General features: G+C 37.3%; 1 protein-coding gene across 2 annotated transcripts; it reads right to left on the reverse strand.

The window, feature by feature from the left end:
• Window positions 1-299: 299 nt before the first annotated feature.
• On the reverse strand, window positions 300-8,196 carry LOC149828902 (putative cellulose synthase A catalytic subunit 8 [UDP-forming]). 2 transcript variants are annotated; one of them, XM_090017792.1, is made up of 15 exons: window positions 7,883-8,168; window positions 7,541-7,788; window positions 6,957-7,152; window positions 6,587-6,810; window positions 6,391-6,505; window positions 6,039-6,240; window positions 4,316-4,582; window positions 3,890-4,235; window positions 3,665-3,802; window positions 3,410-3,535; window positions 3,113-3,325; window positions 2,754-3,018; window positions 2,472-2,674; window positions 1,499-1,849; window positions 300-1,220 (listed from the first exon to the last, which is right to left on the reverse strand). In XM_090017792.1, the coding sequence occupies exons 2-15, from the start codon at window positions 7,619-7,621 to the stop codon at window positions 636-638; spliced, it is 3,312 nt and encodes a 1,103-aa protein (XP_089873918.1). In that variant the 5' UTR covers window positions 7,622-7,788; window positions 7,883-8,168; the 3' UTR covers window positions 300-635. The 2 variants fall into 2 exon arrangements, with proteins under 2 accessions (XP_089873918.1, XP_089873917.1); XM_090017791.1 differs by having other exon boundaries at window positions 7,541-8,196.
• Between the last annotated feature and the right edge of the window lie 8,491 nt (window positions 8,197-16,687).

Here is a 16,687-nt window from a genome sequence, read left to right on the forward strand (position 1 = left end):
ATGGCTCATGAACGCAATTTCAAGCCACAGATTTCATATTTTCCTAGCTACAGTTCACTTCATGCCTTCGATCTAGAACTCAATCTAATATCCAAGATTACAGATTTCACACTTAATGCATGAAGTTTGAATTCTACATATCCTTTCAGGTTTCCTTCTTTGGCAATCAAAGCGACAAGATACAGAAGAGGTGCTACGCCTGATTCATGAGAAACTTTAGGATTCTCTTCATAGTGATACTCATTAATTATTGCACTAATAAAAAGAATAAAGCAAAGGAACAAAGGAAGGAGACAATCTTTCATCCCACATTTTGTGATCTCGTATTCCATCTTCAAACAACTTCCAACAAGAATCTCATATTCCATCTTCAAACAACTTCCAACAAGAAACAGAAGTCCAGATCTCATGGATCCAACACCGATAAAAACATATAAACACAAAAATGAAGCCCTGAGACCCACCCAAACTTATTAAGAATTAAAAAAAAAACATGTTTATATATAATGAACTAATTCACATCTTGAAAGTACATACCTTCAACATTGATGAGCACACCATTCAGCTCAACTAGAATGGTCGGTTATCTTTTCATCATTCTTTCAAAATTCCCATAGTTAATTTATTCTTCATCCCTAGCAGTTTATCCCACATTTTTGTGGGTTTGGTCCAGTCACGTTGGTTGTGAATGGATCAATCCGGACCCATAATAGGGAGAAAATGGAAGCAAGGAGGACAGACCAGACCACTACAATGGTTGGAGTACGGTTCTGGCGCCCCATCAAACCCTTGAGGAAGGGATAGAGATGAACAATCACCCAGAATGCAAAGAAGAGCTTCCCAAAAAGTGGACCCCATGACTGGTATCCACTGTTGATCGCATAGGATATGCCAGCAACGACACCAACAAGGTTGATTATGAGGAGGGTGGTTGGAGGAATCAGAAGGGTTGTCCATTTGAACATGTAGAGCTCAGCAGAATCGCCATCTTCATCTGAAGCCTTCGAAGTAACAGTGAAGTTGGTGTCAATTCCAGCAAGGACCTTTAGCAACCCCTGGAACACAGCAAAGAGATGGGCTGACACACCTCCAATAACCCAGAACTGCTCATTTCTCCACCACTCGTCGATCCTTACACCACTCCACCGCATTTCCAGTATACCAGTGGCAAAAATAGACAAGAAGAGGGCAATGAACCAAATACTTGCAAAATTACTGATCTGCAGATAAAAAAAGGAAAAGATACACGATTATTTAGTTACAAAATAACCATAAATAATTGAACTTTCCTTAAAGTTAATATGAAAGATTGAAAACGAAATTCCAAGAAATTCAACAGTGGCATGATATGCTTGAAATTTCTGAAATTATGGTATTTTAATCCTGTCATAAGGTCTGCTATTCTGCTCTTTCAAAGATGTAAAAGTTTGTGCTTGTAGTGGCACACGTGCATCAAAATACCTCCAAGAAATAACTTTCCTTTTTAACAAGGACATACCTGTGGAATAATGAACTTTCCTGTCAGGAGACACACTGCTGGTAGCGTACAATAAGCAAGAAGAGGAATTGCAGTGACAGGGTAGATTGTAGTGTTGATATATGCAAATCTCTCCAGCCATTTTAATCTTCCTCCATATCCATACCATATGGGGCAGTGCCGACTGAAAAGAATTTCCACTGAACCCAAAGCCCACCGTAGCACTTGGTTCAGACGATCTGAAAGATTAATGGGAGCAGAACCCTTGAAAGCTGGAGGGTGAGGCATGCAGTAGATTGATTTCCAACCACGGGCATGCATCTTGAATCCTGTAAGGATATCTTCAGTGACAGACCCATAGATCCATCCAATCTGTCAATCATCATTACATTATTTCATCAGTAGTGCTTCACTAACTTGAATACAGAAATGAACTTGACAATTTAGACAATACAGAAATGAAAAATATATAATTTCTGAAATGATAAGAGTTTTGTTCATCTAAAGAGATTAAGGAATTCTGCAAATTTCCTGAATACATAAGGAAATCGTCCAGCATTGTTCACACTCAAAACCAGGACGACCCATGTGAATTGAGTGTTTCAGCAGATGGATCTTAAAATCATGGGGCATCATCCTAATTATTTGTATAACATATAACAAGATAATTCAGAAGGACAAATGTTTTCATGAAATGAAAGCATTTCTTTTTCTTCAAGGGAAGGGTGCTCTGGTGAACTTCAAAGCATCCGAGACAGTTTATTTAGCCTCAATGAGAAGAAGAAATCCTTCTCCAAAAAAGACTTAATCTAAATAACGGTACAAGTGGTTTCTTGATAAACAAAGAAGCTCCTGAATGCAATAAGAAACTTCAAATAAAATATTTATGTACCAGGAACTGGAAAAAGGAAATCCAAATCAAAATGCTATATAGGAGCCGAAAGAAAATTATGTACAGAAGAAAACAGCGGAACAACAAGAATGCAAACTTTACCTCAGTTCCCCATTCTGATTTGTCCTCATAACCACAACTTATGACATGAATAGCTTCTTTGAGGAGGGACTCAGGGGTTGCAGACTGTGGTACACCACCATTTTCCATTAATGTGGATGCGACAAAAACAGATGACTGCCCAAACCTTTTTTCCAAGCTCATCTGGGACATGAGCAGTGACTTCTCATCATCAAACCCAGCACCTTTCAAAGAAAAAGTAGCGAATGTCAGAATAATGCAGAGGTTGGGGAAATCTCATCTGAAACAGAATGGCCACCATACCTTCAACTCCTTCTTCTATATCTTCAAGATTGAAGATAGGCACTGTTGAATCAACATGCTTGTTTGATTTCTTTTTGTCAGAATGCTTTTTACTTGATTTTGAACCCTTCTTTCGTGATCCACCACACAAACTTGACAGAAAGCTTGGCTTTTTGTGCTTTTGCTTCACAGGAGGTTCATAACCATACAAAGCTGTCCTGTTGAACACACATCCAGTACCGACATAAACAGGACCTTGAATACCATCCAGACCTCTCAAATTGATCTAGAAAAGGAGACAAGAACAAGAACAGTATTAGAACCATGAAAAGCGAGACTGAGCAAAGCAAAAGACCCTGGAGGTGATAGCAAAGGCTCACATCAAAAAACACAGTGTTGCGATTTGCATATCTATCATGCCTATCAATACCATCAAACCTCTGGGGGAACTGCACATAGCAAACTGATTTCCCAAGATTTGGATCCATTAAGAAACACATAGCTTCCCGTAAGGCCTTGCTGTTATTTATGTAGTGATCACAATCAAGATTCAAAAGGTAGGAGCCATTGGTAAGAACAGCTGAGACTCGGACCTACAAACAAGGAGTATATTCAGACTACAACCACAGTAACTGATTTGATATAGCAAGGTGTTAGATTTTCAATAAAGTACTTACGAGTGCATTCATAGCACCAGCCTTCTTGTGGTGTTGGAAGCCTGGACGCTTCTCACGAGACACATAGACTAGACGAGGAAGCTCATTACCCTCACTGTCAAGCCCTCCACTGTGACCCAAGAAAACCTACACAGTGCCCAGTGAAACCAATTAATTTCTTCACTTCAAACAAAATTATCATGCCTTTGAAACAAAGTAACTAGTTTGAAATTTAGGATCCAGTAGCATAAAAAAGTAGTGACTTCTCCAGCATACCTGAATCATTCCTGGATGATCTCTAGTGTTATTTCCAGGCCATGGGGTGCCATCTTGCATGATCCATCCCTCATCAGGAATTTTCTGCGCTTTGGCTACCAAACCATTGACACGAACTTTAAACTCTTCATACTCTCTCTGTTTAGAAAAATATAACAGGAACAAGTAAATAACCTGCCAATAAATGCTCAGATGCGAAGGTGGATGAAAAAAGCACCAAATTACCTTCATGGCCCTGCGATCCTTGACAAATGAAGTTTGAACTTTGTCCTTCAGGTAGTCTATCTTCTGGGCAAAATACCATTCTGGAGCACGGGGCTCAATGTTGTACTTTTTGCAGAAAGGAACCCATTTTCTAGCAAATTCTGAAGTTTCAGAAAGAGCTTCGAATGTCAACATAGCAGCTCCATCATCAGAGACGTAGCATGAGACCTTGTCAACAGGATAGTCAACTGCAAGAATCGACAGCACAGTGTTGGCTGTGACCAGTGGGGGTTCCTTTAAAGGGTCAACTGTACTCACAAAAATGTCAACAGCAGCCAATTGAGAAGGTTCACCTTCTCGATCATACCTACAGCACACAAGAATTTGTCATCAAATGTTGGGAATGGTTTTGGATTTGTTCGAAGTGGATGAAGAGTGATGTCTCACCTCAGTGCAAGCCGATCAAGATAAGTCTCACGGTTTACTGGAAACCATTTTGGGAACTGATCCAGTATCCAGGATATGGCAAACCATATCTCACATATCACAGAAGTCAGCCATAATGGATAGGCATTTCTTACAGGGTTTGTTATACGGTAATGCAAGAAAATAGCAAGGATAACAAGCCGGAGAGCGATAACCATCCTGTAAGGATTTATCCTAGATGAAGGAATAGGCACCTTTCTTGAAAGTGGTTGACGGGCTTCATCATTCCTGTATTGCACAAGAGAAAACTATTAGAAAACTGTACCATAAGGAAGCACAGACAGAAAATTATTTGTAAGCATAACTAGCAGACACACACACACACACACACACACACACACACACACACACACACACACACACACACACAGATGGTTCTTTTCTTCCACTTGAGGTAACATCCAGACTTCCATATCTTGATAAGGACATTTTGCCACGAAGCAGACCAGCCAAGAGCATGCTCCAGCAACATAGGAGCATGCTTTCATATCCAGCTCATATAGCCAATATAACAACTCATTGTTTTATGCTATAACCAGGGAAACGTGAAAATCTATTTAACTGTGAGTCTTTTGTGTGAGCCTGCATGTAAACAATGTGGACAAACATGAAAAGGTGCCTTGTCCAAGTTCTTATGTGTGCAATATATCAATACATTAGTCAATTGATATGTGCTTTGCCTGTGTATCATCAAGTTACGCTACATAGGCAAGAGTGTTTTTTCACTTCCACTCTTCTTAAAAGTAATTATTATTCTTTTGGCTTCAAAAAAAAATCTAACTAGTGGATCTACACCTACTTGTTGATATGAGCAGCCACATAAAAAGGAAAATCAAAGGCAAGAGTGCTTCACGGCTTGAATCACATGAAACATGCTCTTGAATTGAGAAACAGGTATGGCTATAAAAGCACATATGATCATCAGTCAGACAATTTCACATAAGCATCATATTTTAATTTTAAGTTAAACTGTTAAATAATCATTTGAAAACACTCCAAATTTGTTTGGTGCTTTCTAAACAAAGCCACACAATTACAAGTTTGCTTGGATGGCAATGAAATGAATATCACGGTTATCACCCAAAACAGCCTTACCATAATCCAACAAACTAATAGTCCATACATGGAAAATAATGGCAAATTGACTTACAATAAGCCTATATCCCTATGGCAAGAGATTTGAGGATTCAAACCTTGCTAATTTGAAGGACACATCATATATCATATGTGTGCGGTGAATATGTATTTTCCTGACTAAAAGAAAAGTACGAAAAGGAAATGGCACACAAAAAACACATAACATAGAAGAATTTGTATGTAGCACCTTCACACACCACCATCGGCATTTTGATGCCAGATCAAAACATACTTCTTCAAGTATTGGGCAATAAAGGCCAACTACTTAACACAAGTGGCATGGAGTGGCTAGATCAAGTTCACTTGATTTGTCAATTGCTGGATTCATATCAACTTCAATGATTTAAAAGATCAGTCAGTGGTTCTGATAACAGACCTATACTTTGTTAACGGAAGGCAGTCCTTCACCTACATTCAGTTGGCCAGGTTCTCCATTGCTTAAAATTAATCATGATTAGCTATTGAATTCTTTATACTTACTTTTATATATTCACGCAGAAGCAAAAATTGCAGAAATTAAGCATCTGTAATTCCAAAAAGAACTTACAATAGAGGGTCATCCATGTTGACATCAGTACAAGCATCAATATCTCCTGCCTTTCCTTCAGAAGCAGTAGTTGTTCCATTTGTCATATGTACAACATTCTTATCCTGCTTCATCTTCCAACTTTCAACCCTCTCTTTCCATGCAACATTGCCAAAACTCTGTGAACCAAATTCTCTTGATGGGTCGGAAACTCTAATATTTGCTGCAAAACAAAATGCTCTCAACCATTTCAGCCAATCCAATACAGACAATTCTCATAGATTAAAATCAAAATAAAATAAAAGAACCAAAAGCACAACATAAAAGAACATCTTTCTTGCATAATATGTTAAAACTACATTCTCAAGTATACCTGATTGATGAAGATCTACATAAGGAAGTGGATGCACACGCTTCGTCCCACCACCAGCAGCAGGAGAAGGCATGGTGTGATGATCAGGCGATGCTGCAGGTAATTCCCCAGACAACTGGAAAATCTTCCACATATCATTCACTGCACAGATTCATTATAAAGGAAGGAATGCATCACCATGAATAAGGCAACCTACCGCTTGGCAATTGGTGAGTAAAGGAATCTGATTTGGAGAAACCTCATGCCTGTCATAAGTGGGTGCTCCTACATCCACCCCTCGTCCATAGCTCGTCTGCCAATTCTGCATCGCCTCAGCAATCTTCTGCTTCCGATGTTGATTACCGGATGGATAATTGAAGTCGCTAGCCACCTCATCAGCATCATCGTCCTCCCCTTCGTCACCATGAACACGATGACTCCCTGCAAGCAGATTCAGGCAATGTCTTTCTCAGATCTCTAAACAAGGCATCCATTGCCTTATGCAAGACAGAACATGAACTCTACTTAAGAGTTTCATTGCCAAATTATTTGAATTGATAATAGTAATTAATTCTGAAGTTCCAAACCTTTATGCCTTTTGTATCGGGTCTTGCATTGAGGGCAGGACTGATTCCCATCTTTCCTCTCATACTCGTAGCAAGGTCTACACACAGGGAATGCACAAACATCGCATGCGACAAAGAGTTCACCATCAAGGGTCAAACCAACTTCATCACCACAGATCTGGCACACCTGTCCACCCTGATGTTTTGAATGTTTAAGCTGAAACCAAAGAGACCACAACACACAATACAATTGGCTGAAGCAAGAAACGGCAAAGAAAACAGAGCCACAAAAAGCAGAAAGGGTTTCATCGAACGAAATCATAAACCAATACAGGAAGTTTTGAGGAAACCTGAACACAGATCAAAAAGGAAAACTAGAAATAAAAAGGCTGAACTAAAAGAAAAACTCGGAAAAACATAATCACAAAATTCTGATTTTATATGAGTGCAAGCCAGATCCGAAGTTAAAGATCCAGTGACAAGCACTATAAAACCTGAAAAAACATAATTTTCTCAGAACGATCAGAATTCTCTCAGATCTGCATGAAAAATCATGAAAAGTAGCTCGAATACACGGTAAGGAAAGATAAGACACGAATACTCACCCTAGATTCCCCTCCATCAGGACCATAATTCACCGCATCGCCGTTATTCCGGAGAGATCCCATGCCAGTACCCGCATCCATTGGCAATCTTCTTCACAGAACAGCCTTAGAGGATAAAACGCCACTGCTTCAGCTCCACTTCCACACCGACAATTTTTCGAGTTTCTCGCTTCAGCGCATCATTTCTTCGACCATGCAGTTGCAGAAACCATCAAGCAGCATCTCAATCATAGAAGGCTTCCGATTCTCTAGAAAAACATATCAACTATGAGTAAAGAGCCCTCCCACTCTCTGTACCCCAACAGAATTTCTCCAGAAAATGCAAATTCCACAGTGACTCACAACCAAACGAGCAGAAGAGAACTCAAAAGCTCAGGCGATCCCCTCATTCACCAACCAAGTAAACACAATGGGGGGTTCAAGATCCACAGCCAATGCGCTATAATTTCCCACACCAAATTCTCATCTCTTGTGCCGCAAACTCCAAAATCACTTAGACCTCAAGATGAAGAGGATCCCGACTGGCTTCACGATAGAGACGATCTACCGGAAACGGCAGCCAAGGAAACCCCTTGGAACGCCCAGAAAGTGGCTTCTGCGTAAAAAGGAGAAAAAACACCCCCAATTACACAATAATCGATCAGAATAAATAAATCAAGAGTCACATTTTCCACTTGCTGAGCTATCTCACGATTAAAAAACCAAAAAACATAAAAAAAAACGGCCCGAGATCGAAAGCGATAGCCTACCGACGCGTCCAAGAGCTTGAGCTTTTGAGAGTTGGTCGCTTTTAGGGTTACAGCAAGGCGTAAGAGAGTCAAAAGAAACAGTAAGATTCCGCTACAAGACAAACGAGGGAATAAAGAAAATGATATAAAAATAGCAACTTTAGCAAATCTAAACTTCACGGATCTAGAACGTCACTTTACATTAAAATATAGATCTATAAATCTCAGGATTTCACATGAAGCCCTAAAAGCAAAGAAGGCAGCACAGTTAAACCATAAAAGAATGCCAAATCTACAGATCAAGAGAAAATTTCACCCAATGCATAAAAAATGCGAAATTTTACCACGATCCGGCGTGAGAAAACCCAAGAAATGGCGAGAAAAAGAGGGAATGGCCGGAATTTATAGGTCCGATCTACTTTTTCCCATCACATCATTTTTGGATAGTAAAAGACACTGCAGTAAAGCCCGAAAAGGCCAGATCTACTCAACCAATCCAAATTTCACTCAAAAAAGATGAAATTTCACACACGTAAGAGAATCCAGAGATGGAGAGAAAAAAGGGTGAAAACCTCGATTTTTTTTCTAATATCTTCACTCACCGGTAAGGAATCCGATACACGGAGATCAGTACGCCGGAAATTCACTGCAAAGATCGGAAGAATTACGGAGAAGACGCGGAGAATCTAGAATTTAAATATTTGAATTGCTGGAAATTTTAATATTTTAGGCTGATTTAACAGCTAAATAATTTTAAATAATGAGGAAATTAATTTCCAGGGCATTTTAGGGTTTTCCTCTCAGACCCTCCAGTTGACTTTTCTGTTTCCAGGGAGGAGTGGCGTAGTGAGCTGGCAAACGTGATGAAGGAGGCTGCCCGAGAAAGACGGGCAGGAGAGAGAGAAAGCGTCTCTGATTGTCAGTCAACGTCTCGTTTGGACTGGTGGAGTAAGAGTCTGATAACCCGGTTCAGCGGGTGGTGAATAAGGTTAGGAGACCGAAAACGAATCGGATATGGGCTTGATCACTGATGATCCGAATAATGATCTGAAATTCTGAATCTTCAGTGGTGTCACAAGCCTCTTTGTCAGGATATTCTAGGATTTGAGGGAAAAACAATATTGCGACTCGGGATCTTGATTTGTCCGAGTCTCTCATGGATCAGGGTTGACTTCAGGACACATGGGTGTAATGGCAGCCCGTACAATGTCGGACAGATCTTCGGGCAAGAGAGAGAGAGTCCTTGAAGGCATTAGGTGTCGGTGAATGACAGTGGGCATGATGGTTTTCAATCGGACGGCCAGGAATCCACTTGTCCAGTCAAAGGAGCTCAATGATTATGGTAAACTTGAACTTCGATTTTTTCAATTTTTTTTTTTTCTTTTCACATACAAATAACAATTAGTAAAGGGTGAGTTAACTTAGATTGGTTAATTGGTTAATTGCATTCCTGGCTGTATTTTAAAAATCTCATTTTAAAAGCTTTAAACTAACCTAGCATCTCTCTCTCTCATACTAAAATGTCAATGATCAGGTCCGTTTGATACTTTTAATTTAGGGAAAATTCCATTTAGGTGCAACCTTTTGCCTTTAATTCTAAATATTATTAAGTTTCTGAAATTTTAAATATGGGTTAATTTTTTCTGAAAACAGTCAAATGCAAGAGCAGATTAAGTAATTGGCATCCTCACCGTCCACAATGTATACAAAGACCATGAGGTCCTTACGGAGGTAAAGATGTCAAATCACTGTTTGGAAAACAGTGTTGGAGGGATTTGCAAGGAGTCCGAAAAAAATACAAAAAAATGGACTTTAAATAAAATAGATTTTAAAAGAGTTGTAGATTTTCTTTTTTGTTTGGAAGCATAAATAATTTTTTATCATGTTTGGTTGTAGGTGAGTATAGTTATAAGTAAAGATGGGCAATGAGTTGAGCAACCCAACTCAGTCGGTTATGGGCTAAGCTTGAGCCTATAAATTAAGTTCAAGTTTAACCCAAAGAACATTAAATTTAGCTTGGGCTAGGCTTGATCCTATAAATTAACTCTCTTTTGTTTAGATTACATCATGGAACTCTTCTAGAGAATATTATGAAGTTCTGAAATTCAGCAATGGATACATTTCAGTTCAAAGATATTGAGATGGTCATCATGTTGAAGGATATGACATGAATCACCGGATTTAAGTGTCATGTGGAGCCAGTGAATGCATACCGGTGAAGAGATTATAAGCACATTTTAAGTGTTTATCTACAAACCAATAAGGATGCATTCAAAGAAAAAATGTTCAAATTATCATAGTTAGGGAAGCATTATGATCTTAGCATGAGGAGGAGAATGAAGGGGAAGCTATCGTGTATTGAAGAGACGGGAGGTCGTAGGATGAACAAGGAGGTAACAACATTCTTGTTGTACTTCTTTGGTATATGTTTATTCATCGACACTGATGAAAATTTGGTTCATAGATCGTACATTGAACTGTTGCAATACCTGGATCACATCGATGAATATGTATAGATAGTAACATCACTTGCACACCTATATGCAAGTTTGAGTGCATTGAGTAGTGGAAGGAAAACTATCACTGGCATGTTAGTTGTGTTGGAGGTATTTATTCGTTCATTGTATCTAAACTTTTGAGTTATTTAACATTGTTCATATATTATATTGTCTATTAATCTATGTTAATCCTTGCATTGATCCTTGCAAGTTTGGATATGAGAGCACATATGAATTGAAAAGCCCCTAAGACGTGATTGTCTCTCTGAATTTCCGTGTACTGTAATGTGGAGTATATCATGCAATGAAGAGAAGAAGAAGAATAAAAAAACATTGGGTTCTCACATGTGAATGACTCATCTTGCTGCATCATTGCATGCACTAACTAGGGCACGTGTAAGTATACTTAAAATAAGTTTTTATATTTTTATAAATAATGTGATATAGCACTAACCATGAAGGAAACTTTGTTATGTAGGTAAAGTGGTGCCCCTACAAAAATGTAGAGGAGGAGGAAAAGAATCATGATATGGTTGTGAAAGCGAAGGTCATCGTGAGGACGAACATTTGGTTGCACAACATGAATGAAGTTGAACGTCAAATGGCTAACCAAGTGGTCCAACAGTTTAAAGTTTTCTAGCAACCACCATGTTGCCCTCACACAGTTAGCATAATTGTGTCGCTAACAATAAAGGATCAAACAAATGATTACCCCACGATATTCCTCTTTGAACTTGAATACTGGCACAACAACAGCGAAGACATTTACTTGTCATATATGGTACGTGCCTACGATGATGAGGATGTAGTTGCTGACAACCAACAGTTTGCAAGCAGTACCTCTATAAAGAGGGGCATTGATGAGGAGGAGAAACTTGGGGCGAGGAGTCTGAAGTATAGGAGGACTGCAAGTAGAGCGAATGTAGAGTTGGCTCTTGAACTATCTCAAAACTGCATGTTGAAGGAGTTGCTTTAAGCAAATGAGTCAATTATACATCCTCAAGCTGACCTTATTGCTAACAAGGATAAAGTTATCGAGGAGCTACTAGCCCGCCTAACACATCCATAACAGTGACTTCTGTTTTTTATTATTTTATAAATCATTGTATTGAAGTAAACAATGTTTTGTAAATAATTGTAAATGAAGTTGTAATTGATTTTGTGTTTAACAATTGAAATGTATGCCGAGGTTGAATTTATATACCTGTGTGATTGTGACAACTTAACTTTAAATTGCAAATGAATGTATATAGTTTTGTCTTTGAATACCTATAACAGGTGAATTGTGTATCTGTTATAAATTTGACTGTTACAGGTGTACGTAAATTATGTATCAGTTGTAAGTATTTGTGAATTTGAATTATGTACCTGGTGTAAATATATGAACTTCGTGTAATTGAAATATATCATATCTTCACACATATTCCACTAAAATTGTATATATGTACGAAGTTTGCATAAAGAAATCTATGAACTTCTTGTAACTAAAACCTTCAAAACTTTGCAAATATTCCACTAAATTCGTATATATGTATAAAGTTCATCAAAAATATGTGAACTTGCTATTATTGAAACCTCTCGTAACTTTGCAAAAATTTCACTAAATTCATATATATATATATATATATATACATGAAGGTCACATAAAAAAAATTTGTGAACTTTCTGTAATTGAAACCTTTGAATCTTCACAAATATTCTACTAAATTTATATGTATATATATATACACAAAGTTTGCATAAACAAATTTGTGAACTTCCTGTAATTGAAACCTATCGAAACATTGCAAATATTCTATTAAACTCACATATATAGTACGAAGTTCACATACTGTGAACTTTCTGTTACTAAAACCTTAAGGAGATCCTCAAATATGGACGATATGCATAGAATGAAAATAAACCTATAAAATATGCACAACTACCATAGAATAAAATTAAACATAAAATATGCACAACTACCATAGAATAAAATTAAACATAAAATATGCATATACACCATAGAATAAAATTAAACATATAAAATATACATAATTAATTCACCTTAAGCCAATATATAAAGTACACTTATAGAAAAATTCATCAAATTTATATACAATCCTTGACAATTATGTCAAATTTACATTCAATGTGTTACAATTGTAATCAACTTATACTCTCCATAATTGTTCACAATGCAACCTCCGATATCTTGTCATCTAACACTTTAGTGTCAGATATTAAATCTTTCTTTTGTGCGATCATTTTTTTCTCTTTGTCTCCTCCTCATCCTTTTGTTTGACACCCTCTAAAGTTGTATTATCCCTTATGCATTTATAGAATTTGATCATATGCTTATTATAGTTTGTTGCATCATTTAAAAAAAAGAGTTATTAGCAAACAACTAACTATAGCTTAGTGTTTCAGTCAAGATATATAAAAATATGTACATGTGTATAGTTTAATTATATGTTTTTGTCCAAGTACTGCATGTACAGTAAGACAAATATATCACAATCATTTATGTAATAATCATATATCAAGTCAAGAACATATATATATAACAGTCAAAGTCAAACCACCTTGTAAAAACTAAACCTATGACACAACATTCAACCTATCAAGTACAAGAGAACAATAAGCTTTAAATTGAATAAGTAATGTTATCGTACTAGTGCTCTGTTGTTCTTATTTGCATTAGTTATAGACCAAATCGAATTATACAACCTAAATTCCCTCACATTCATATACATTTTTCAAAGAACCCAATGTTTGTTACCCTAGTTGACATGAATTAAGAACTATAACATAAATCGAGTTTAAGGTTGATGATCATATGTGAAAATTTATGTTTTGTAAGTATGCAAAGTCCACAACAACATATATTGTGTTATATTCAAAGAAATGATGTGGCAACTAGTTGGTCTTTAAGCATACACGAGCCCTATCTGTCATTTCTTGAGTTTCAACCATTTGTTGTAAACATTTAATGTTTACCATTTAATTTTTGGAAAATGGCCGTATTGTATGACAAAAATGACGTGTTTTCGAAAATGCTCCACAATTTACCAAATTCATCAAATGGACAATTTCCCTATTTGCAAGATCTGAACCTTTTCATTCCTAGCACCCTCACTCTCCAAAAATGATTCTAGCCTAGCTAACCCACCTAGCCTACCTGGCCAGTCGATCAGTCTAGTGTGGACGTAGTGTGAGCCCACTTCAACCTAACCTAGGAAGCCAAATCCCCCTTTATCTCACACTACTTTGGAACCCATGCTCATTCCCAAACTCATCAACTGTAGGAGGGCTATCTGTAGCCCAAGGTGAGATTCAGAGTTCTTTTTGTCATATATATGATGTTTACTTTTTGTATTTTATAAGTTTAGATTTGACTAATGGTGGTATATTGTTCGTATTTTGTGTCTTTTCTAGTTTCGGGTGTTCACACCACCAAAACTTTTTTTTTAGGATTTTGTGTTCGAGGTACATCCCTTTTTGTAACACAACCTCTGCAACGACAATCAGAGTCATTGGAAAGCAGAAAACTGACACTATGTTTAACATGTTTGACACATTTTTATATTCTGATTCTACAAACTCTAAAAATATGCTTGAACAGAAAAAATAGTCATTGTCGTGATTATCTTTTACAGAAATCCACCTCTTCTTTGGTCTTTAACTCCACAACGAAATCATTGGAAAGTTGAATAGTAGATCTAATACTTTCTAGTTTTAAGCAAAAACCGAAAGCCTCCCTAGGGTTCTAATTTTTTATTCAAAATTGAAACCAGGTAAGTGATATGCAGTCTAAAATCGCTGACCTAGTTGCCTTTTCAGAGGCATATTTCTCCATCTGATAATCAGATCATTGTGATCTCAGTGGTGTTGGAAAGATATAAATCCATTTTGTTCTATTATTTTTGTTGTGTTCTCAGATTTTCAACATAGGAGGCTGAAAAATAGATTAAAATATATAGAACAGAGGCAGCAGTGCCTATTTAACACTTGTTTTTATGAACGCTCTAGAGGCTATATCTCAGCACCCTCCTATCGGTTTTTGGCATGCCATACATCATCGAAAAGATATTTTAATTATCCATCTTTTATTTGTTTTAAGTTTCTCGAATTCCTGCATTTTTGAAGCAAAATTTAGTAGCAAAGTTTGCTATTGTTTCTTGACTTAGAAAATTTCTAAGAAAACACTCTTTTTTAGATCGGATTTGTTTGTTTTTTTTTAAGCCCTGGTTCCTAAAACCCGTGTTTGCATCTTGATGTTGTTTATAGAGTTTGGACCCAGGTATACCTTTTGGTAAAATCTATATCCAAATCCAAAATCTAATATATTTTCATTTTTTTGCATGAAAACTATTTTGGATACAAAACCATAGCATTTTCTTGCGTGTTTTCTTTCTGATTTCTTAGGTAAAAAAACACTAGGTAGACTATGTTATTAATTTTTCTTGCTTTAGTTTAGAAAAATAACTTAGAAAAACTTTGTTGGGAAATTGCATGTCATCAAGATTTTTCTAGAAAAATATCGAACTCCCAATAAACTAGGAAATCATTTAGTTGAGGCAATACTTATTTTGCACATATTCTTAATTATTTATCTTTTTTTCTTAGGACTTTAATTGTAGAATCTCAAATTCAAAAAACCCCAACACATCCTATCATTTTGGATCTTTTGATCCCCCACTAGTACCTGAAGCATTCAAATTAGGTATATCGGTGTTGGACCAAGGAGACTAGTGACCCGCTCATAGTACTAGAAACCTTAGTTTAGGTATATCGCTAAAGGTTTGGTATGGAGAAAAGCTCATCCTATTAGATCTCATTTGAAGCAGACCTCGCATATTCATGAAGCATTTTAGGAGAAATAGGAAATTTGTTTTTAAAATCTTGATTTGCATGTTGTTTGGCTTGTTTGGAGCTTTGTTTGTATTAGATTCTAAATTGTGGTTCTACAAAAAGATTTTATGGATCCTCCAATGACCTAATTTGCGTTTAAGCTAGGGCAGGGTTCCGAGAACCCTAACCCGCCTAATCAACCTAAGTCTAGGATCTAAAATCGATCCTAGAATTTGGGAAAATTACCTAAAGGCACAAGAGAGTTTAGAGCATTGTTAGCCAGGATCTCGCTCTAGGATGTGGGAGCACTTCTATCTGGTGGAATATTCATCAACGAACTCGTTGAGGAAGATCTGAATCAATCAGAACTAGAAGAAAAAGAGGAGGACGATGGAGATGTTTAGGGCAAAGAAATAGATAAAGAAAAAGGTGTAGCAAATGAGTATTTATATCAATTAGTCTTGAAAGAAGTTGAAAATTTCAATGCAACTTTGAGAGCCATAATGCAAGGGCTATAACAGAAATTCTTGAAAAACAAATCCAAATTGTACAACTATAAGCAAAGTCAGAAGCATAAGGCACAACAGGTGCCAATAAGGAAGGTCAGATCAATTCTGTTAGGCCCTCCTCAAGGTCTGATTGGATCGATACAGAGTCTACACCAGAAGGGAGCCTTGGGCTAGCAACAAATTGTTAATCAAGATTGAGCTCGATGGAAGCGAGAGGATTGAACCTGAGGTTCTTGGCCCTCTAAGGTTAGGTTGATCATGTCTTGGGTGCAGACCCCTACTGATATGGACTAAACTTGATGCGGAAGGTCAGGGGCCCACGACTGACAGCGTTAGAGTGTGCAACATGATTTTTGGTTGTAATACAATCGACATCAAAAGCTAACCTCCATCAGGGAAATAGTCAGACAACATGTTAAAACAATAACCTAGTAGCATGCGGTACTATGAGGATCAACTAGAGGTTTGGCAGCATAGTGGCTCCAACATGGGTCAACCAAGATACATGCGATCAACCGATAGTACTCGGTGGTGAGCTCGAACATGCCTGCACCCAAGCTCATGGTCCATTGAATGCTCACT

Source organism: Nuphar pumila, chromosome 9, assembly GCF_984573655.1.
Source record: "Nuphar pumila chromosome 9, dmNupPumi1.hap1.1, whole genome shotgun sequence".
NCBI classification, from domain to species: Eukaryota; Viridiplantae; Streptophyta; class Magnoliopsida; order Nymphaeales; family Nymphaeaceae; genus Nuphar; species Nuphar pumila.

What these genes read in the sequence shown, in the direction of transcription:
- LOC149828902 (XM_090017791.1), bottom strand. Translation starts at nt 7,621, where the DNA reads ATGGATGCGGGTACTGGCATGGGATCTCTCCGGAATAACGGCGATGCG. An exon ending in TGTAGATCTTCATCAATCAG is followed by an intron (nt 6,241 to 6,390) that starts GTATACTTGAGA and finishes TTTGTTTTGCAG; the next exon opens with CAAATATTAGAGTTTCCGAC. An exon ending in AGGATCGCAGGGCCATGAAG is followed by an intron (nt 3,803 to 3,889) that starts GTAATTTGGTGC and finishes TTTTCTAAACAG; the next exon opens with AGAGAGTATGAAGAGTTTAA.